Below are 23,828 nucleotides of genomic sequence, written 5' to 3' on the forward strand. Positions count from 1 at the left end.
TTGTAGTAAAATGCTGTGGAGTCCCATCCACCTTTGCATTTTGGGGCATATTATTCCTTGTGTAGGTAAAAGTGAGTCCCACTGATTCCCAATTCTAATTCTTCACATGTTGGGTGGAGGTTTTTTTCCACGTTGAAAAAGAATAGGGTGGCAGAAGACTAATGAAGCTCCCCAGAACTTTAAAGGGTATTTACCTGCAAAGGTCTGCAGGAGGTCAGAACAGCAGCATGGGCAGCAGACTATAAACACATCATTCAGATTAGGGAGTTATGGGTTTTCCATTCAATCTCACTGGGAGCTTTTGTTGAGACTTTTTTGTCAGAATATTCCATTTTGGGTTTGGTTTCTTTTCCCTCAAGGAAGAATTTTGAAGTAAGACATCAGCTTTATATTTTCAATGCAATTTTGAGGACTTTCTGAACAGTCATAGCATTTCAGCATCCTCAGTATGAGAAATGAGGTATTGTGGTTTAGAACAACAAGGGGTTATTCCTGACACCAAACTGCAGGCTCGTAATTTCACCAATTAAATTAGGTGCTCAGTCTTTTTAGGCCCTGTCTACCAGAAAAGAGAGGTTCCTGTTCTTCAAACACCTTCTGAAGATAGTAATACAGGCTTGGGAAGCTCGGTCACCTCTGTCAGTTTTTTGAGTTCCTTGGGAGAAGGATAACAGGAGTGTGCTCAGGCACATGAATACCTTAAAGTTTGTGTGAGGCGCGATTAAAAGCTGTAATGGAAAAATCTTGCCTGTCAGAAGTTTTTGTTTTATCTTTAAATAAAAACAACATGCAGTTCCTTTGCAAATCAAGAAAAAGTAATTTAGGGGAGTCAAGGGACTAAGGCAAAGAAATGCTCATTTTTACCTTCAAATGAATGTGGAGATTTCAAGGAGACAGACCGCTTCTGTGGTTTTTTCTCTTCCTCAGACCAATGGAAATTTGAACAAAAATAAATAATACATGAAAAATTCTGTTAGCTGAGTCTTAAGGAATGACTTTGAATTTAAGTATTATAAGAGGAGATTATAAACATTTTATCATTTTTACCTCAGTTAATTTACAGATGGGGCATATGCAACCTGTACAAGCTGATCTTTCCACTGAACCACTGACCTTCATCCGTGGCAAAGGAAAAAAAAAATCCCTACAGAAATCATTCTGAGCATGTGATGCCAGTCTGGGAAACTCCAGAATTTCATCATAGATTCAGTCAGATTTCGAAAACTTGGCTTTGGCCACAATCAGTTGGACAGAAGCACAATCCTCCATTTAGTGCAGATGTGTAGAAGGTTCCAAAAGGTGAGATCATGAACTTCAGGATTCTGACAGTGCCTGACATTTTTTATATGAATAGTGATTAAAATTGGTAATTTATCAGTATACCACAGTCCTGGAAAATAAGCTTTAGATTTGTATGTTATGTCATTAAAGGAAACCTGTCATACTTTAGTTCCGTTCTGAATCTTAGTCTTCTATCCAAAATAATCATAATTTTTCTGGCCACTAAGAAGAGAGCTTCAAAGACAACTGTGGTTATTACAGATATTTTTAAGTTGCCATACAATGAAAAATGTCATTTAGAATCAGTGTGACTATGTCAGTGCTCGGAGTGCAGAAGAGATTTTTTAAGAATTCTCAAGTCCAGAGAAGGGCGACGAAGCTGGTGAGGGGTCTGGAACACAAGTCTGATGAGGAGCGGCTGAGGGACCTGGGGGTGTTCAGTCTGGAGAGGAGGAGGCTGAGGGGAGACCTTATCGCTCTCTACAACTGCCTGAAAGGAGGTTGCAGAGAGGTGGGTGTTGGTCTCTTCTCCCAAGTGAGTAGTGACAGGACAAGAGGAAATGGCCTCAAGTTGCGCCAGGGGACGTTCAGGTTGGATATTAGGAAAAAGTTCTTTACTGAGAGAGTAGTGAAACATTGGAATAGGCTGCCCAGGGAGGTGGTAGAGTCACCCTCCCTGGAGGTATTCAAGGAGCGTGTGGATGTGGCATTGTGGGATGTGGCTTGATGGGCATGGTGCTGTGTGGTGTTGGGTGGGTTGGTTTTTGGTGTGTGTGTTTGTTGGTGTGGGGGGTTTTTTGGTTTTTTTTTTTTTTTTTAGGTTGGACTTGATGATCTTACAGGTCTTTTCCAACCTTAGTGATTCTTTGATTCTCTGAAGTGACTGAAGATATACGTTTTTTTAATAGAAGTCTTTACAATTTGCAAGTTTCCAGGTGGCTTTGTATGTCTAAAGCTTCAAACACAACCATGATGTAATGGATGTATGCTTGAAAAAAATGCCATTGCAAACTTTGGTTAGGTGCTCTTTAAACATCCCATATTTAAGGTCCAATTTTGTTCTTATTTTTTTCAATGAGACTAGCAGACACAAAACGTTTACAGAACTTGAATAAAGCAAAAGTATAGCCTTCTGCACTGGGTAGTACATTTAGATAACAGTAGTGATTAAGATGATCTTGAGCTTTATACATCTATTATGCTTTTAATCCTTGAAGAATGTGGCTTATCCTGTCTGGTGATAGAGCAGGAGGAAGATAACACAGGGAGTTAATTTTGTGGAATTTCTGAGCCTCATTTCCATTTGGGCAATACTGAAACTGCGTCGAAATGAGATGCAAACATCCCCCCCCTCCACCCGTGAAATGCCAGTCCTTTTCACCTCCAGCTAGGTATGCTACACTCGGTGCTAAAATTACATTTCCAAGGGACCTGGGGGGGTTAGCAAGTTAGCAGCGCTTATCCATGCCTTTGTTAGCATGCAGGCTCTGCCCTGACACCAGCAGCCTCGGTCCTCCCTCATCTGTGTTGCACCAGTTCAGTGATCGCTGGGCAGAGGGAAGAAGCGGCGTCTGGAGGTTCAGCAGGCGCAAGGGACGTGGGCACCAGAAAGTGCGGGCCTGCGGGGCCTGCGGGGCCTGCCTCGCCTTCCGCCACGCCGGCAGGTAGGCCGGAGCCAACCCGTGCCAGATAGAGCTTTTCGCCCCGCGCTTAAACAGTTGTGCTCTTGTGCCGCACCTCACAGAAATTATTTTCTCAGCAGTACACAAGCTACAGCGAGGGCGATAGTGAAGCGTGCAATTAAGCTTAAGTCTGTAAATCTGTTTAAATCTATAGTACTTTCAATTCAGCTACAAAGTTTACAATCCGATAACGGTCGAAATGGTGATCTGCGTGATAGAAGGTTGGCAGAAATTGAAAAAAATTTCTTTGAAGATTATCTGAACTGACGAGGTTACCAGAATCTTTTGTTTACTCTTGACACACAGAGACATTGTGCAACATTTTATTGTGTTCACCAAAGCAAACAGGAGCTGGGGGGAGGTAAAGGGGGTGGGAGGGGGGAGAGACAAGAACATATAAAGGGAAATTGCTTGTGCCCCTCCTGTGGCTTTAGTTCACGTTTTCCACAAGGTTCATGAACGCAAAATGAAGCTATTCTTCCTAAGTTGCTTTCTGGTTTCTTGCTGCTGCCAGGCTGGGGCAGTGAAGAGGGAGTACTACATCGGCATTAAGGAGACAGTGTGGAACTACGCACCTGGTGATACAAACATTGTGTCCGGACAACTTTTTGCAGAAGAAGAGTAAGTAAAACAGTTTACAGTGGCTGAGTTTGATTTTACAGCATTGTCTGCTTTAGGCACTGGGACCAGACTGAAAACCCGGTGAAGGCAGTGAAATGGTGTCAGTGGGTTTTCTGTCAGACATAGAAGGAAATTTTGATTATTTTTTTTTTTCCTGGCTTGCTTGAGAATTGAATTCCAATGCTCCGCTAATTAAAAGCATTGGAATATGCAGGGGTTTTTTTCTGAATTTGCTGGAATGAAATGTTTACTAAGTAGAGACTAGAAAAAGATCCTGAACATCTAACAGTGTTCAATTTTGAATCACTAAGGTGCCAGTGCTGAAGAGAAGGCTTTTGCTGTTACGTTTTTAAATGCAGAAGTTTGACAAATTTAAAACTTTCCTATTGGGCACAGGTTTTCTTTCTAGGTATTCATTGTTGGCTATGGTCATTTTCACTTGGAGGTGCACTGGGTCCTTCCACCCACAGTGAAGACAAGGAGGGTCCTGTGCTGAGTGAGAGCAATAAGTAGGGTGAGGATAAGTATGGTGAGGAGGAGGGAAGCACCCTGAAGATATGATTAATCAATAAAGAAAAATCAGATATAAAAGGCATCAGAGAAATATTTGAGAGAGAAAAAAGTTCCTGCCATTTTTTTCTGTGCCTTTAAAATGACATAGGACTATACTAAAATTGAAACAATGAAGAGAGAAATCAGAAATTAGAAAAATCTCAAAAATACAGTTCCCATTTAGTCTGTAGATGAGGGATTAGAAGATTTCCTGTGGTTCGTTTTCTCTAGTGAGAGCCAACAATATCTCAGCCATAATCTGCCACTTCATCAGGCATGAGGCAAAGCAGTCAACTATTTTTTTTACACTCATAAACTGAGTGATGTGTAAGACACCACCAGTGATTGAGCAGGCTAGTAATTCTGATAAATGGGGGAAGAAGGGCATCTTGTCTGAAAATTGCAGAGTGGTGTTGTCATACAACAAGCCACCACCGTTCACAGCACTTTCACTGTTTTTCTTTACTCTGTGACAGCCTGCAGCATGCAAAATTAATTCCAGTTTTTCAGTGGTTGTATGCCTGCAATGGAGCTGGTCCCTTTTATTGTACTTTTCATTTTCATTTTCTCCGATTCTTCCTCTCCTCCCAAACCCTTCAACTATGAGGCTGTGCTTGTACAGAGATTGATATTTATAGAGGCAGGGAAGAGCAGGAGAAGGGAAGAGTGCAGTGTACCTGCTAGAAGGAATACTCTACAATTAAATGATAGGTGTTTAAACAGCCCAAGAAGAGCCATAACATATTTGTTTGATTTAATTTGTGGCTAAAAAGCTTCATGCACTTAGACTTCCAGTAACTGAGCCTTTGCAACTAAGTTTATGCTCTCCAAGTTTCATGGAGCTCTGAATTGGCATTTTAATTACACTTCAGACATGTGCTTGCCAAGGTAGAAACAATTCCTTCCCCACATGCTCAAACAATGCTCGGCCTTGTGGCTACTGTCCTACTTTTCATTTTTGGGCAGTATTAATTTGCTTCACAATATGGCCTGCCAGGAATATGAAACCAAGTTGGCTTGGTTTCTCATCATGTAAGATGAGAAATCAGGAGGCTGCTGGACTTCAGGCAGTGTTGCCCTATCCCCTGGGATTGCCTCCTCCTGGAGTAGGTTTACTTCCACAGCTAGTCCTCCTGCGATGGGCAGGGAAATCTGCAGGAGGATTTGCTGTTGAAGAGGCTCTAGAACTTGGGCTAACAGCATCAGCCAATAGTAGCACTACTGGTTTCAACAGCCAGTGCTGGCAGTTTCTCCCACCATTGTGGTTAGCGAATATAAGCACTTTTTCCATGAAGATAACTCTTCTCAGAGAATATTTTGTGAAAGGTACCTGACCCTCAGCACAGGCAAAGGCTGGCTCCTGGTTGATAGTTGTCAGAGACACGTCGTGACCCCTTGCCTGCGGTGGTGCTTGGGCAGCGTATCCAAGACAGCTACACCATTCAGAGGTATTGATACCATGTGTAGGAAGTACCATATCCATCAGTCTCATGAGTTAGGCTGTGCTTCGCTAAGGAAGCTCTCATTTTTAATGTAATTAATTTTAATATAATTAGTAATTAATTGAGAGGAGCAATGGTCCTCTAGTTGAGGCACTTAGTAATTTAAGAGGTCATTGCTAATTCCCTGCTGTCATGTAACCTGTTTGTATATTCTTGGGCTGAATCTGTAAAAATGAGACTTTATTAGAGTAAATCCATATCGAGCTCTGAGGCGGTGATTATTCTTTATCTATGACTGGTGAGCAAGCTGAGGGCTCGGTCTCACTCATTTCAGCACTCTGCGTGTCATCGTCCCCCCCCATGCACACGCTGGATGTTAGCTTGCTCATGTCCAGACATCTTTAAATGTTACAGCTGAAAAGTCTGCTTCTTATTGTGATGGAGCAAGGACTATGCAGTCAATGTAATAGCGTGGTAATGGAAATTATTTTTAACAGGCCATGGAAAATTATACAGCAATTTAAGCATGCAAGTACAAAAGTTTCGAGCAATAAGAACTATTGTTTGTCTTGTCCACACGGTCTCAAATTTGCCCAGAATTGTATCAAATACCCTTCTCTTCAGTCTGCAAAATAGGTAGAAAAAAAATCATGTTGGTGCATAATATTTAATCTCTATATGTATGCCTAACTCTTTACGCTAAGAGACATATTTGCTCCTAAACACAGATATAGTTGTGCACAGCACTACGGAGGCCCGGTCTTTATTTGAGACCCTAATTAACACCATCCAAATATAAAATGAGTATCTGACACTACAGATGCATTTGTGTATTTTCTTTACAGGCAGGCTGGAGTCTTTCTCAAAAGAGGACCACATAGGATAGGAAGCACTTACAAGAAGGCTGTCTACACTCAGTACACCAATCATTTATATGATGTGATAGTTGACAAACCTTCCTGGCTGGGTTTTTTAGGCCCTATCATTAAGGGAGAAGTTGGAGATTCCATTATTATTCACTTGAAAAACTTTGCTTCCAGAAGCTACACGCTGCATCCACATGGTGTAAGCTACACAAAGGAAAATGAAGGTAACTCTGAGTCCATTTGGTGCCAAAATGTATCAAAAGTTAATCATTCCTCTGAGTGTAAGCAATATTCTCTCATCAAAGACAAGACTGGTCAAGTAAATAAAGACATAAAACAGGACACAATCAATTTAAAACAGGAGCTAAGAAGTTTGATAGTTTTTTTCAAGAGCGAAATACAAAGCCAAAAACGGAATTCGTAAAGAAGGCATTTTTTTAGATCAACATTTCACCTGAAATAAGAGTATTTATCTTTCACCTGAAATAAGTGTAAAAAGGTGTGTAAGAGATGCAAGTATTGAGGATACCTAAAGGAAAAATTTCTCTATATTGTATATAATGTGCACAAGACTTTCTTAAAATGGGCAAACAGCTCCTGCTTAGTAATAAATTAATGAGATAGAAGTCTGACACACTTCAAGATGTGTTGTAGGGGGTGCTATTGGGATTAGTGACGAGTTGCCCTTGCAGTAGCTGGTCTTGCCACACTCAGGCGATGGGGGATTTTCTGCCCCAGATGGCAGCAGAACATGGCTATTGAAAGTTTTATCAGTGGGCCTTGAAAACAGTGTGTGAATTGTTGAGAATATGATGTTGTCTCAAAAGCAGTCTTTAAAAATTTTTCATTAGAATTTGTGAAGTACCAGCCTAACTTCTAATATTTAGTGAAGTTTTTCGTTACAACTAACATGTGGCTTGAAACAGACGTATTCTGTGGGAGCAGAATGGTGTGTTACGTAGCAGTACATGCACTTTTTGGAACAACGTTTACATTATTTTTTCTGTTGCTCTCATTCCAGTGACACTTATATTCCTTGAGAACATATGCAATAGTTTTGAACAGTTTCCAAGGTTAATATTTAACAGATGTTTTACAAATATTTGAATATTTTTAGCAGAAGTACATAGTGCCCTCCTAATAAATTAAGGACTAAATTTAATGTGCCATTAATCGAAGCACTCTCGTGGAATTCAAAGGCAAATAAAAAGACTCCTAAAGAGAAGGAAAAGAAAGATCTGCTCACCTGAGTTTAAAGATCTTTTTTTTACCTGTACTCAGATGTTCAGTCCATGTTACTGCAACATGCAGTCAACTTTAAAGCATGGCAGGTGCTATCCTGACACCCTGTTGTGAATGTGTTGTGTTAATGGTGGCTGCATGGCATTCTTCAGGTGCTTTTTATCCTGACAACACCAAAGATTTACAAAAGAGAGATGATGCTGTGGAGCCTGGAGGCCAGTACACTTATACATGGGACGTGACAGAAGATCAAGGTCCAGCTAAGGGAGATGCAGACTGCATAACAAGGGTTTACCACTCCCACATAGATGCTCCAAGAGATGTTGCTTCAGGGCTTGTTGGGCCTTTAATAATTTGCAGGAAAGGTAAACCATAAATAAATAAGTAAGTAAGTAAATAAATACATATGCAAGGTGATTGATAATGGTTATTGATAAATATCAGTGAAATGATCTACTGGAAAGGAGAAGATTTCAGTTAATTTTGAAATAGCAGCTTTTTGCCTTCTCAATTAACTGCCTTTCAATAGTATAGGAAGTAGTTCGATTTTGTGTGTGACAGCAAATATAATTTGCACAATGCTTTGTCCGTAAATCCATATGAGTGAGATGTGTTCATGCTAATAATGCAAAAGGATGTGTAAATACAGATATGAGAAACAAATTTAGTGTAATCTTATCACATGCAATATTTATTCTTAGTAAAGTTATTTTACAGTATCTATCAAAACCAATTTTTGTTTTCTGCACGTGTCTGTAAGTTTATGTGTACACTCACACTCAAGAAAAGTGAAAAAATGTGAACTAAACAGTGACTAGCCCTACTGATACTACACTTAAAACTGATTAAAAGATAATATCAGTTGCCAAAGACTTTGAATATACCACTTTCTTTTTCAGATACAATGAGTAAGGGCAACAATAAACACTTTGATGCCGAATTTATCCTTATGTTTTCTGTGATGGATGAAAATCTCAGTTGGTATCTAGAGGATAATATCAAGACATACTGTTCTGAGCCTTCCAAAGTTGACAAAGATGACGAGGACTTCCAGGAAAGCAATAAAATGCACTGTGAGAGAATGTTATATTAATGTTGCTTGTCATTGATATGGTGAAGTCATTTTTATGTGTTGTCTCTTTTAAAGACGACCTGTAGATAATTTCTTTTTTTTTTAAGCAGGGCTTTTTCTTGGAGGATTAAGAAAGATCCATTTAAATTTAAAAAAAAATAAAATTAAAGTGATGGCAAGTATTGTACAATCAAACCTTCAGAGTTGTGATATAAAATTCTTAGGGGCCAAGAACCCCTTTGCCAGTATAATTCCCCAGGCGCTCTGAACAGAGTTGTGTTATTTTATTCTGTTTCTTAGTCCTGAACTCTGTACTATAATATTACAGTTTAGAAAAACAGGTTTTACTGTTAGTGTCAACAAAGAAGATACCTTCAGCGTTGACATGGATTCCAGCATAATAGCAGGAACTGCTGGTCATGCAGGTAGTCGTGCAGATGAAGTGTGTGTCTGATATTGGCTCACTTTCAAAGGTGCAGAGTTTTGTTTTGAGCCTCTTTCTATTTTGAAGAATAGAGCAATGGTTGTATGACACCTGCTTTTGAAGAAAAGATCCTAAGGTCTGTGAAGGTAACTGTGATAAATAACTTTTCTTTTAGCAATCAACGGGTACATGTACGGATACCTCCCAAACCTCACAATGTGTGTGGAAGATAAGGTAAAATGGCATCTTTTTGGCATGGGCAATGAAGCTGATATCCATTCAGCCTACTTTCATGGACAGACATTAATAGAGAGGCATCATCGAGTTGACACCATCAACCTCTTCCCAGCCACATTTATTGATGCCATCATGATACCAAAGGGTCCTGGGGAATGGCTGCTCAGCTGCCAAGTGAATGACCATATCGAAGGTACAGAATAAATTCGAGTGATCAGAATTTTTTTTAGCTTGAGCTAACTCTTTACTGAGTCGCTTTAGCAGTACTCCTGACCTGGTTATATGCCAGACAATATTCTCCTCTAAGTAGCAAAACTCTTATAGTAATTGAAATGCCTAGAAGTGTATTAGATGGGCTTGAGCACATAGCCACGGAAATCAAGGAAATTCTTGTTTGTAACAGGAATTGTTATCAGCTGGCAGCAACTGGCACAGCTGCACTTTTGCAAGCCTCAACTTTAGACAAACAGTAGCATGATGTTTGCCTCTTACTGAAGGCAATTAATCACAAGTTTCTGTTTGCCAGCAAAAAAGTTGGGGCTCATTCCATGTTTGGGCAAGGGGCACAGGACAGGCAGGCTAACTTGCCTGCCGACAAAGACATGTGCTGGAAAGTACATTGGCTAATAAGCAGGGATGATCTGCATTTCTCTTCCCTGTATCTTCCTGTATTTCCAGTGTTTGTAAACCATATGAAATACTGAGAACCTAATTCCACGCTTTTCCATGATCTATATCCTACTTTTCCATGCTCTGTATCCCTACAAGCGAGTTAGAGAAGTAATTTGTCACAAAAGTGGGAAGGAACACAGAACTCAAATCATTCTCCAAGATCTGAAAATTCTGATATGAAAAGGAGTATGTTTAACCTACAGATTCAACTACACAGAGGTGGTACGCTTTGAAACAGCTATCAGGTCAAGCAGCATCCTGATGTGGCTGAAGCATCCTGGGCAAGACTTAACGCCTACAAATTGGCCTCATCCATAGCTGTAAAAGGGCTCTCTTGGTTACCTTGTATCTCCAGCAAGCGGATTTGCTAACAGACCTTTCTCCTTGGGTGCAGAGACCCAGGTGTTTCACGAGTAAGCTGTTGATTAGATTTAGAGGGAAGATGGTCGGTCTGGCAGCACCTGGCCGTGACTGAGGTGCTAACTGACAGCACTCTTTCCACGCCACCCTGAGCTTCTCTGTACCTACCATGTCAGTTCCAACTGTACAAGCAGAATGCACTTCACCACACCTGCCTACGGCAAACGCCATGGTTGTGTTTCTACATCCTAGCTCAGCTGGCATGCATTCCTTTATATCATTCATCTTCCTTTTCACTTGTGATTTGCATATCCATCAATGGTATGGGAATTTTCCAGGGAAGAGAAGAGCTATTGGAAGCAGGAAAACAAAGTGCGGTTCCTTCTCCCTAGTTTTCTCTACCTCCACATTTTTTTCCAGGTGGTATGCAGGCCCTTTTTAAAGTAAAAGACTGTAGGAATTCCATAACAGTTGACAATGAGAGTACAAAGATAAGACAGTACTTCATTGCTGCTGAAGAGATCATCTGGAATTACGGCCCATCTGCAATGAACCATTTTACAGGACAAGAATTAATCGCTGACAGGTAAATGCTTCTAATTAAAGAAATTTTACTTTCCAAGCAGAAGTGATATAAACATGCTAAATAAGGTAAGCCCTATGGTAGAACTGACTTTTAAGCAGAATTTCTCATTGTCCTCACCCCTGCTTAAATATTAATGCCAGGATAAATGTCAGACCAAATTAGGTCTATTGTTTTCCTTGCAATCTTACTATAAATTTTTCTGTAACATTAGTAATTTTGCTGGGATGAAGGTGAATTGTAATGTCATATGTAGGCAGTGACCTCTGATGATTCAAAATCGTTGATTATTCTGAGTTCAAGAACAAAGCTAGGAATTCATGATCATCTCCCTCGCTGATGAAAATCATGCTAACAGCATCTCAGCTAGCAAAGGACTTGCACAAGGTAGCTTTGCCCTTTGCTCTGTGTTTACATATTTAAGACCTGGATCAATTCACTGAAAATATTGATTCCTCAGATTTTTCATCTGTGAATTAAAGAATACTCACCTGCTCCACAAGGGATGAGGCACAGTTCATTGTTTGAATAGCGCTTGTAAAACATTGAAAGGTCCTTTTTTGAAGAGTAGAAGTGTAGACTAAATCTTCTCACTTTCTATTTAGATGTTACATATTCTCAGTGTTTGTATCTATTGTTGTTGAATTATTTGTACCTTTTATTAAAAAGAAGAGTAAACTTCAGGTTACAAAATGTTGACTAGAAATCATTGTTGATCAGTCTCTAAGCATGCTGACTTTATAAGGGCAACACAGCACAGTGTCTTTTTCTTAAAGACAACATAGTGAAGGATAATGGATTCCTGCACCTCCTTACATGGGACTGCATGTAAGTGTGTGGCCAGATCACCGAAAGGAGACCTAAAAGACAAACTCAGCACGTCATACCTCAGAAAATAGGGTTGAGGTCCTGACTGCCTTTGTAAAGCTGAGCATGATAACTTGAACTCTTTGCATCTATTGCAATTTCTTTTACACAGTGAATCTCGCGTATTTTTTGAACAAAGTGAGACAAGAATTGGTGGCTCTTATAAAAAAGCCATTTACAAAGAATACACAGATGGTTCTTTCACTGAACGTAAAAAAAGACTCACAGAGGAAGCACATCTTGGTCTCTTAGGTAAGATATCTAAAATTATTTCATGTCAAAGATTTATGAGAGTAAACTGTCACTTCCACTGGCTAGCCAACAGTGCCTCTCCACCTCCAATGGAGGGGCCCTCGGCTCTCCCTCCCCCCTGAAGATGCCGGTGCCTGTGGCCCCTTTCAAGAGATACCCCAGGGTTTAAGCAAGCTCTTGAAGGCAATGCTGTGGTGGTCGCCAACTTGCTTGTGGGAATATGCCATGGTCTCTGAAGGTCAGGCTCTGAATTACAAGTCCAGGCTAGGCAGGTCTAGCCCTATTTATAACCTGGCTGCTTCTGGCATGGCTCTGGACTGAATTTGAGGTTGGCGCCAACATCTGTCGGTCCCTTTCCAAAGGGAGGAACTGTCCTGCATGTCACTGGGTCTCCATGAGGAAATGGGAACGGAGCAGTCCAGTTGCTGCTGGGCTGCCATGTGATTCAGGCCGTGTGCCAGGGACCTGGTCTGTGGCCACAGAGGCCCAGGGGCAGTTCCCCATGCAACTGGAAAAGCAGCCACCCATTGATTGCTATAAGCTCATGGTGATCTGTACGTCGCTTGATAGAAACATCTTGTAATTAGACCGTGTGCTCTTTTCTAGGACCCGTTATCAAGGCTGAGGTGGGTGAGAGCATCAGGGTGACCTTCCGAAACAACGCCAGCCGCCCGTTTAGCATTCAGCCCCATGGTGTGAGTTACAGCAAGAGCAGCGAGGGGGCACTGTATGGTGCCGCCTCCAGAGGTGCGCCTATAGACAGGGATCCTGCAAGCACCAGAGAACAAGCTGTTGTACATGTTGATGTATTAAAGCTGATAAAATGAACAATGTTCATTAGGCATATTTCCTAATGTTGATTTCTATAATAGGTACTGAATCTCCAGCCTCTCATGTGAGTCCTGGTGCTACGTTTACATATGAGTGGAACGTGCCAGAAGATGTGGGCCCCACGGACCAAGATCCAGACTGTTTAACCTGGCTTTATTACTCAGCTGTGGACGCAGTCAAAGACACCAGTTCTGGCCTTGTGGGTCCTCTCTTGGTGTGCAGGAAAGGAGCTCTGCTTCCTTCTGGGAAACAGGTCAGTCAAAGAAGAAAAATGGAAGCATTTGCATCATTGTAGCTGAATCTGCTTTCTCTTCCTGAATTGTGCCCTCAGGGCCTGCCACACTAAGCACCACTCAGCACCACCTCCTCTCCACATCACAGTCTCACCCATGTGCTGAGGGGAATACATAAAATGAAGAAAGTGGGTTTGGCTTTTGTTTTTTAAAAAAAAGGAAAATCAGTCTGGCTCCAGATAGACAGAGGCTGTATTGTGAAACCACCATCGCAGTGAGCAACCACTGGCATTCAAGTCTCAGCTAGGATGAGAATGTCTAGAAAAATATAGAGACTTTAAAGACTAAAACACACATTCATTTCCAGAGGTGGTTCCTACTGGTAGAAGAAGCATTAGCAGCAGATATCTAGTCACCAGATATAGCAATTAGAGAGCTTCAAGATTATTGGAATGAAGTATCAATGTATGCATCTATCTTACTGTGTGAATTATACTCAGAAATTATTATGCACATAGAATTTTTTCCTGACATTTTCTGTTCACTCATTTCTATTGCCTTTGTACTATTTGTTCTCAACAGAAAAATGTGAACATGGAGTTTTTTCTACTTGCCACAGTATTTGATGAGAATCTGAGCTGGTACTTGGACGACAATATTTTGATGTTTACACTAAATCCTAATAAAATTGACAAAGATGATGAGGACTTCCAAGAGTCTAACAAAATGCACTGTAAGAAAATCATTAGTTAACCAAATATTCATTTCTACAATAAGGTTTTTACTCTTGTGATCTCACGTTGGAGACTGGGAAACGGTATAGTGGCAGAGACATTTCATTCCTTTCCGTTGGAAACAAAACCATGTTTTAATGCAATTCAATTTCAGCTAAATGTAGTAGTCCAAAATATAATGGCAGCTGTTCAGTGTTTTGCAGGACAGTCGAGCATTTAGCACTGTTATGTACCACTTTGAGCAGACAGAAGAAGGAATTAGGTCTGTAGCCCACGTGCAACCCATATGAATGCAACCAGGCAGCAGGAGAAAACCAACTTCTGCCCTACAGATGATGTAGCTGAAAGGAGGATTTTCACAGAGTCCCAGAACAGTTGAGGTTGGCAGGGACCTGTGGAGGTCATCTGGTCCAACCCCCCTGTTCAAGCAGGGTCACCCAGAGCCGGTTGCCCAGGACCATGTCCAGATGGCTTCTGAATACCTCCGAGGATGGAGACTCCACCACCTCCCTGGGCAACCTGTGCTGGTGCTCGGTCACCCTCACAGTGACAAAGTGTTTCCCGATGTTCAGAGGGAACCTCTGGTGTGTCACTTTGTGCCTGTCGCCTCTGGTCCTGTCACTGGGCACCACTGGGAAGAGCCGGGCTCCATCTTCTTTACGCCCTCCCTGCAGGTATTTGTATACATTGATGAGATCCCCCTGAGCCTTCTCTTCCCCGGGCTGAACAGTCCCAGCTCTCTCAGCCTTTCCTCACAGGAGAGATTATTTCTGGTCCCTTCATCATCCTGGTGGCCCTTTGTTGGTCTCTCTCCAGTAATGTCCGTGTCTCTCTTGTATTGGGCTACCCAGCACTGGACACAGTCCTCCAGGTGTGGCCTCACGAGTGCTGAGCAGAGGGGAAGGATCTCCTCCCTTGACCTGCTGACGATACTTTGCCTAATGGAGCCCAGGATACCATCCACCTTCTTTTCAGCAAGGGCACATTGCTGGCTCATGTTCAATTTGGTGTTTACCAGGATCCCCAGGTCCTTTCCTGCCAAGCTGCTTTCCAGCTCCATTTGTATGAAGCATTTCTACAACAGCAGCTGCAACATGACCTTCATAATCTGACCTGCTGGCAACACTTCTTCTAAGGCAGCCCAAGATACCATTAGCCGCCTTTGCAGCAAGGGCACATTGCTGGCTCATTTTATGTCAGTGGCTGAGTCTGGATTCCTTTATCAGCGCTGAGACCCACTTAGAATGAAAATCTTTTCTTCTTCAATAGGGCAAAACTGAGTTTCACACTGATCGTATTTTGGTACTGTAGAAACCTCTTTCAAGTTTTATGTGAATGAACGTTTTTATCTTCAGTACATAGTCCTGCAAATAAGTCCTAATCTTTAAACATATTTACTTGTGCTCTCTCTTAAATTTTGCCCTCAGGGGCATTCCTACTATTTACAGAGCCTTGATACTGAGCATTCAGTGGTACCTTGTGAGGCCCAGGCTTTGAAAGTTTTGCACAGGAGTAGCTACAAAGGATTAGTAACTCAAACTAAAAACTACTTCAGATGTCTCCACTGTGTGGCTGGACTTGCAGTGTATAAAGCAGGATGCTTTATGCATCCTGCATGCTTGACAGGTATAAAGCAGTGGAAGTTCCAATTGGTCAAGTCTACTATCTGTGCTTTAGACATTGAAAAGAAGAACAGTTAGAAATTGGCTTTAAAAGCTGTTTGGTTTGAATTGATAAAGTATTTTATCATTGATATTTCTGTCAGTCTAAGGCATCACATTACATCTGAAGTGTGTATTATTTAATCTGTATTGCAAAATTAAGTAATGTGTTAATCAAGGTGGGTTTTGCTTCCTCAAATTTCCTACAGCCATTAATGGTTATATGTATGGAAATCAACCTGGTCTTGAGATGTGTAAAGGAAATGTGGTTTCCTGGCATTTGATGGGCTTGGGGTCAGAAGTCGATGTCCATGGGATATACTTTTCAGAAAACACATTCGTAACTAAAGGAGCAAGAAGGGATACAGCAAATCTGTTTCCACATACGTTTCTTACAGCTATTATGAAGCCTGATTCTGAAGGTAAATGTCTGTCTTAAAAATTCTGTTACTAGTTTAGAAACTGTTTACCTATGAACATTCTATGCTCAGAAACAAGCTTTAAATAGCTGATATTTTGATCCTTTGGGTGCTAAAACTATGTACAACTGTGTTTGAAGGGCAGCAAACTTGTGTTCATAGGATGTAAGCTCTTAATGCTAAAGCCTTGATTTTTCCTGCTTCTATGTATGCTGGATTTTACTACAAGTAGCCATACTACACAAAGAATTTGGATCTTATATGAGCAACAGCCTGTGTCTCAGTCTCTAAAGACTAAATCAGTGTAGGTAATACAATCTCAGGATCTACTAGTAACAGATTTTTGTCCTCAAGTCTTTGTTTCTTGTACAACCTCTAGGAGTTTTTGAAGTGTCGTGCCTGACAACAGATCACTACACAGGGGGCATGAAACAGAATTACAAAGTGAAACAATGCCATTGGTGGAATGTGGATCTGTCTATGTATTTGCATGAAAAGACTTACTATATTGCTGCAGTGGAAGTTGAATGGGACTATTCTCCTAACAGGACATGGGAATTTGAGCGGCATCAATACCATGAGGAAAGGTACTTTGGAATATGCACAAGGGGAAAAATGCATAAAAGCAAGGGAGCAACTCACTTCTCTGAACCTTTTCCTCCTCCAGGCATTTCCAGATACACTTTCTTTGTATATGTATTTTTAGGGCTCATTTGAAACTGTGGTCCTTCTCCAGTAATGTTGCCATTTGACTGTGAGCCAGACAGCATGATGTTCATGAAATGGTCCAGCATAAATCTTCTGTGGGGCAGCTGCAGATTTTCATGAATCCTGGATAGTGCATGTGCATTTATTATTTACCAATGTTGGTACGGTCCTTGATGTGGAATGCTTAAAATGTTCATTAAGTTGTAGATACAATGACTACTTTGTCCTGATACTTGATTACTCACAATATGTGACATGTCTTTGTCTCATGTTTATCTGTACTCTGAGTAAGGTTCTTTTCTACTCCTCTCAAGTTCGTTAGCTTATACAAGATAAGTCCATGGCAGAATCCATTCACAGTGAAGCACGTTGCCTTGGTGTTTTATTCCTAGTGTTTGAATATCAATGAGAGGGAACTGATTGGATCAAATAATTCATGCCAATTAGCAGAAGAGGCTAAACAATGAACTAATGAATTTCTATGTGTTCCACCTGTATAACTGCATTTGAAGTTGAAGTAGTAGATTGTAACTGCCTATATTTTTTTATTGACTTAATTATATTTTCTTCTTTTTCCTTAGCTTCATAGCACACTTCCTTGCCCGGTATGACACAGTGGACTTTTGTCACAGTTCTAAGCACAAGTAATATGGACTATGCTGTTATCAGACTTTTTTTTTCCCCACTGTCTCCAGCCCCCACGATCTCAGCAGAGAATCAGTGCCTCACGTTTCATTTCAGCAAGGCGCTTAAGCTTTACAAGTTTCAGGCTTCATTTCAGATCTACAGAAGTCACTGAGGGCTCTATTTTTCGGTATGCAAGTTGCTGGATGACTTCTTGCAATTTTAAATATCTGCCAGGGCGAGCACTCAGCATTCTCTCAAATACTATGATGTAGACTTGGTCTATTTATAGTGGTTTTCTAACCTTCCAGTTAAGAGAAACCTCCCAGCTTAACAAGAATGTTATTGTGTTGAAGACACAAGTAGTCTATGAGATTACTGTTTCACTGAGCTGGATTTTTGTTTGATGGTTAATTGACATACCTGCAGAAGATGTTTTAAAATACATGAAGAAATGTACAACATATTCCTACCTCTATTTTTTCTTTTCAGCCCTGGCAATCCATTTTTAAATAAAGACGACAAATTCATTGGCTCAAAATACAGAAAGGTAGTATATCGCGAGTACACTGATCAGACATTCAGTACTCCCAAAAACAGATCAGAGGAGCAGCAGCACCTGGAAATTCAAGGTATAGTCATCATGAAGTTCATTTCTGAAACTGGGAAAAATGCAGTGAAACAAAACAAGAAGAAACTATTTGAATAATACTGAGTATAGTTCCACCCACACAAACCTACATGGAATTGCTACTTTTATTATGGTGCTTTCCTTGCAAGATTACATTGCTTGCTTTACAAGAAGAAAACCCTTCTGGTTTGCTGCCTGGTCACAGGTCAGTATTTTCACAGTCAGCATAAAACTGGCCAGCAACATCCAAACTGTCTTCAAATACATGGTAGGTGCTCGGAGCTTTCAAAACAAGCCTCAACTTAGATGCCTAAGTTCAGCTACTCAAGTTGGGATATCATAGTGACTGACATTATCCATGTATAGTTTTTAGTTGAATTATAAAAGTCAATGATGTCGTGTATTTGAACACAACAAACTGTCTCTCTCTCTCTCTGTTCTGATCTTTTGTAAAACCAAGTTAATCTTTCTTTTCAATCCAACAGGGCCACTGCTTATGTCAAATATTGGAGATAAAATTATAATAGTTTTTAAGAACTTGGCGTCCAGACCTTATTCTATACATGCCCATGGAGTGAAAACAGACAGCTCTGTTGTTGCTGTAACCAACCCAGGTATCAAAGCATCCTTGTTTATTTCTACCAGGTAGCATCAAGCCTTCTAGTAAGGTTTAGCAAGCTTTCATTTCCGGATAGCAGGAAAGACTGTGGTTTTGGTTTTTTGTTTTTACCTCAGGTTCTTAAATTTTTGATGCTGATTATGACAAACATTTCTACAATTAAAATGGCCCTGCTAACTATTGCTATGTATCCTAGCCCTTGACAGATCAGTAATTTTTTGACGCAGCATGGCTGCACCTTTCATGAAAGGAAACAGATTTGGCTACGTAGGGAGAGCACAGCTTATGCTAGCTGTTATTTCAGAAGTTCCTCTGTGATCTTTACAAAAGATAAAATTGTTTTTATTAAGAATAGTAAACTGGACAGTGCAGCTACACAAAAAAAACATTGGCAAGAAGAGTCAGGGATCTGCAGAAGGGAAATAACAATAAGCGAGCCAGTGCAGTAATTGGGAAGAGGAAGCTCAAGACAAATATAAGCTGTAAATGGAGATAACACCTGTTTCAGGATGACCTCTTATAGGTCAGCACACAGAAAACTTCTAAAAATCATTGATATTTATTTAATTCAGGTGAAACAAAAATGTATGTCTGGAAAATCCCAGAGAGATCTAGTTCGGAGAGAGGAGATCCACACTGTATTGCATGGGCATACCATTCAACGGTGGACATCGTTAAGGTATATTTTAGTATCAGTCTAAAGGAGTTTGTTCATGCTTCAACACAGATGTACTTACAGCAAAAGGGAGATGAGTTTGAAACTTTTCTGCTTTCTCTGTCAAGTCAGTCCCCCCATTACCATACCTTTGAATTTAAATGTCTCTTGAATAATGCAAGAAAGTCAGGGCAGGATTTGAGAGTCACAGCCCTTCATGTTCTTGCTCCCTGGTTCTTCCGCTGTTGGTATAGATCACCTCACTCAGATTTCATTTTCAAAGCTTGCTCAATATCTAATCAGTCATGTGTGGGAAAACTAACATGCAACTGTGGAACATAAATCTGCCATTTTTGTACAAGCACCCATTAACTTAACATGACTAATAATTTTTAATGGAAATTTATGTATTCCTTCCTTCATGTCTCAGCAAATACAAATAAAAAAGTGTCAAGAAGTACATTTTGAATGAAACCCAAGTTCAAAATCCTAAAACCTAAAAAGAATTTGAAAAAAAAAAAAAAAAAGATGGGCAAGAAATTAAAATGGAATAAATTTTTATTTCTAGCAAGATGTGAAAAAGAGGCAGTTACTCTTCATAGTCCATTGAACTCGATCCATGGGTAGCATGTAACAGTGAAGAAATAACCTTGTTTGTTTGTCTGACACTGGCTACCTTTATTCCCAGATACTGACAGCTGTAAAAACAGTAAGACAATTCATGTCTGGCATTAAAAGTGCTTCTGCTTAGTCACATCTTGTAATTATGATTTTTCATTGTAATTTCAGGACACTTACAGTGGATTAATAGGCACACTTGTTGTGTGTCATAGGCATTATTTGCCATCATTTCATACTGAAAAGAAAGTTCAATTTGCTCTTCTTTTTATGGTTTTCGATGAAAATGAGTCATGGTACTTGGATGAAAACATTAAAACCTATTCTACCAACCCGCACCTTGTTGACAAAGAGGATGAGGAATTCCTTGAAAGCAATAAAATACATGGTAGGTTTCCCAATTTAGTTAATGTAACTCTGCAAACTCTACAAAATTATGTATTTGAAAGTACTGCATATAAATTTTACTTTCTCATCCCCTCTGAATTTCCAGTTCCAGGGCAGAAGGCCTGAAAAATTTCACTCAAACTACTTGAAAACTCTGTTAATGCCACAGAATGACTTTTTTTTTTTTTTTTAAACCTGTAAAAAATAAATGGTCCCATGTTGAAAGTAGAGGAGAGAAAGAATAAAAATGAAATTTGAAATTTTTATTTGATGTCAGCAAACAACTGTTCTGGATAAGTTGGAAAGGCAATGTACATCCTGAAAGCATGTCCTGGTAAAGCTCACCCTTTACAAAGAGCTGCAGGAAACGCAGATCTTTAAGAACTGCAATATTAGCAATGGTGTACAGTAAAGACCTTTTAACTACATCTTACTTTCTAGTTAAATATGGAATATAATCAGACCTATTCATAATATGCTCTCCGATGGTTTTGGGTTTATATACCAGTCAAAGCTGTTATTTTTGCCCAGCATTGGCTTTCAAATCTTATATTCTATTAAAGTTTAGCAAATAACAATACACCAAATCATCTTTGTTTTCTCTGTCTTGCTCTTTCCCTCTTTTTAGCCATTAATGGAAAGGTGTTTGGAAATTTACATGGTCTGACCATGCATGTTGGAGACAAAGTAAGCTGGTATTTGATGGGAATGGGCAATGAAATAGACATCCACACAGCACACTTCCATGGCCACAGCTTTGAGTATAAGGTAACAGCTCCATTCCACTCATTTCTTGCTATGTTGAGAATGAGAGGCAGATCAAATACCATGGCCTGTAATCTCTGGTGAAAAATCAGCTGTTACAATATTAAGCAGGACTTGTAATTTGACCGTAAAGTTTTTATGCCCCAAACCTGTACTCAAATCAACATACAAGAGACAGAGAATATCTGCTAGTAGCATTTGCTGACCAGTAACCTCACAAGCTGCTTTGACGAGGTAGCTGTGAATTTTCATGGCTGTGATAAGACAACAGCTGTAGTTTTCCTTCATTTCCACTTAGTTGCTAGTTTATTAATCTTTTAAGCATGAAGTGGATATACAAAGTGATGCTTCTGTAGAAATGACAGAATACAGGAGATGATTGTGATTAAAAAGTTTGGTGGCGATATGTGTAAAAGGCAGCTTAATTTACTGCCATCTGCTAATGCCACACTCTTCAACAATTGTTTCCTTTTGTCCTGAAGCAAACAGAAGTTTACCGGGCAGATGTCTTTGATCTGTTCCCTGGGACATTTCAAACGGTGGAAATGACCCCCCAGAACCCTGGAACCTGGCTATTACACTGTCACGTCACTGACCACATCCACGCAGGCATGGAAGCAACCTACACAGTGCTCCCGAAGGAAGGTAGGAGCTTATCTAGCTCAGTAACATTCGTTATGTTTAAAGATGTGGAATGGGGCTCACAGACAGGCCAGCATTCTCTGAACCAGTTCAGGCACCCAGCAGTATTTCATGGCTTAATATGGATGTCTGGAGGCCAGAATGTTGCAAGCCACCTGATCATACTTGCCTCAGTGCTGCTACTCAGAAAACAGAAGTAGCTAAAGGACTGGTTGTTAACTGACTATTGCTTCAGCTTCCCATCAATGAAATTGAAGTGACAGATTTTTATTTAAAAAGAATTCTTCACGAGACAGAGTATTTCTGTACCCAAGAAGTGTCAGTAGCATCAGACTCCCTCTCAATCTTAATTTAAAACAAAAAGAACAGTTGATAAATAAAGCTGAAGTCATCATCCCTAACAGTTAAAGTACTGAAAAACTAGTGTTTTCTTTCTAAATGACGTTTTAGCTTTACTGACACTATTACCTTGCTTTAGCAATATTAGCTGGGAAAAAACTTGAATCTTGAAGAATTTTGAAAGTTCTTGTTTCTACGAAGTTAATACAATTTTAAAAGCAACACTTTCCTGTACTCAAAAAACAGAGCATAATAGATATAGTTAATTGACAGAAAAAGAACACTAGGAACATTTCAAAATGTATGTATTTTTATATATACAGATACACAACTCTATAATGTACATGTGTATCTATACTAAAAACACAGACTGGAATGTTAAACACAATCTAGTTCTATTTTATAAACCATTCTGATTTACAGAATACATTGTGCCAGATTTGAACAGGTAATAAAAAAGCTGACTTAAGAGTACACAGAAAGAGATGTAGAAACGGACCTCAACTTTTAGAAGCAGTATGTTGGATTTTTCATTATCAGCCATCTAAAGTGCATTAAAATGTATCTTTCAGTGCATTTTAAAGCTGTTTTTAAATCTAACTCACAATGTCTAGAAGGTACTGGGATCCAATGCTCTCATTTTGGACTCCGTTGTCCATATGCATAGACTATTCTTCTGATGAAATGTATGTAACAAAAGCTATTTTTCCCCTTACAGACAAACAGTCTTTGTTCTCAAGATTATTGAATCAGTTCAAGTGTAAAGATACGGCAGGCAGACTAGAATGATGAAAACATTTTACCACAGTGATTCTCCAAGGTCTACCCTCAGTGAGGCATTTCTTGAGAAATACTATCTCCTGGACAACTCATCTCCACATGTGTTTTGGAAGACTTAATTTGGTGGCCCGCGGTTAACAAAAGGACCATAGACTAAGACAGCTGAATGGATATAACAGCTTATAAATACCTTTTTCTCTAAATAAAAATAGTATCTTGCAAGCTAAATATATTCCAAGTGATGCCTAATGCATGTTATTTAACTGCTGAGGAACATGGAAGAGCCAAATGAAATGGGTTTTTTTTTTCCTTAAAATTCGTAAATAATCCTGTGTAACAGCAAAATTTGTTTTAGGTATCTGCTGTCACATTTTACTAGTCAGTTATGTTAGTAGTTACTGCTTGGAAAATAGGAATTTGTTTATCACTTTATCCATAGGTTCACACTTAAAATATATATACTGTCGTATAATTGAACAGCTAACAGAATAGTTCTATTCTTACTGTTGAATTATTTTACAGTTTTGTCCAGTAACATCTTTCAAGATAGTGAATTTAGAAGATGCAATGGCTGAGGGATTGTGGTTGCACAAGACATTTTTGTTTTTCTATTATGAAAATAATTACAAGAGAGACAAAGTTATGCTGAAATAAGCCTGATGAAATTCAGACACTGAAGGGCAAAATTTGGTGACTACTACACCAAAGAGCTTTGCTCTGATGAATCTTAAACAACTCCTGCAGTGGAATCATTTTGCTGTTTTGTTAGTTATGCAGTGCAGACCTAGACAAATTAAACATTCCTTGACAGATGAAGGTAGCAGTATTAATGCATGGCTGATGCTCATCAAAAGCATTAAGAGCAGGTATCATCATGCTGTCCAGTTGTGTTTCAATAGCCCAACTCCACATATGTTAGACCTGTGTCAAATAAGAGGGAAGGATGTATGGGACAGGCAGGCAAAGCAAAACATTTGGGCTTTACAGCTACCAGAACAAAGGAACTTGCTTCTCTGTAACAAGTATAAA

At 39.8% G+C, this 23,828-nt stretch overlaps 1 protein-coding gene across 1 annotated transcript; it reads left to right on the plus strand.

The window, feature by feature from the left end:
• Positions 1-3,429: 3,429 nt before the first annotated feature.
• Positions 3,430-23,098, plus strand: CP (ceruloplasmin). Its single transcript, XM_059822410.1, has 19 exons — positions 3,430-3,584; positions 6,424-6,668; positions 7,839-8,051; positions 8,586-8,759; positions 9,358-9,612; positions 10,872-11,037; positions 12,014-12,153; positions 12,760-12,900; positions 13,026-13,237; positions 13,800-13,950; positions 15,822-16,034; positions 16,411-16,618; positions 17,856-17,995; positions 18,480-18,608; positions 19,186-19,292; positions 20,058-20,274; positions 20,902-21,041; positions 21,521-21,683; positions 22,738-23,098. The coding sequence occupies exons 1-19, from the start codon at positions 3,430-3,432 to the stop codon at positions 22,806-22,808; spliced, it is 3,240 nt and encodes a 1,079-aa protein (XP_059678393.1). The 3' UTR covers positions 22,809-23,098.
• The last annotated feature ends 730 nt before the right edge of the window (positions 23,099-23,828 follow it).

The sequence above is a fragment of the Gavia stellata genome, chromosome 11 (assembly GCF_030936135.1).
Source record: "Gavia stellata isolate bGavSte3 chromosome 11, bGavSte3.hap2, whole genome shotgun sequence".
In the NCBI taxonomy this organism is placed as follows: domain Eukaryota; kingdom Metazoa; phylum Chordata; class Aves; order Gaviiformes; family Gaviidae; genus Gavia; species Gavia stellata.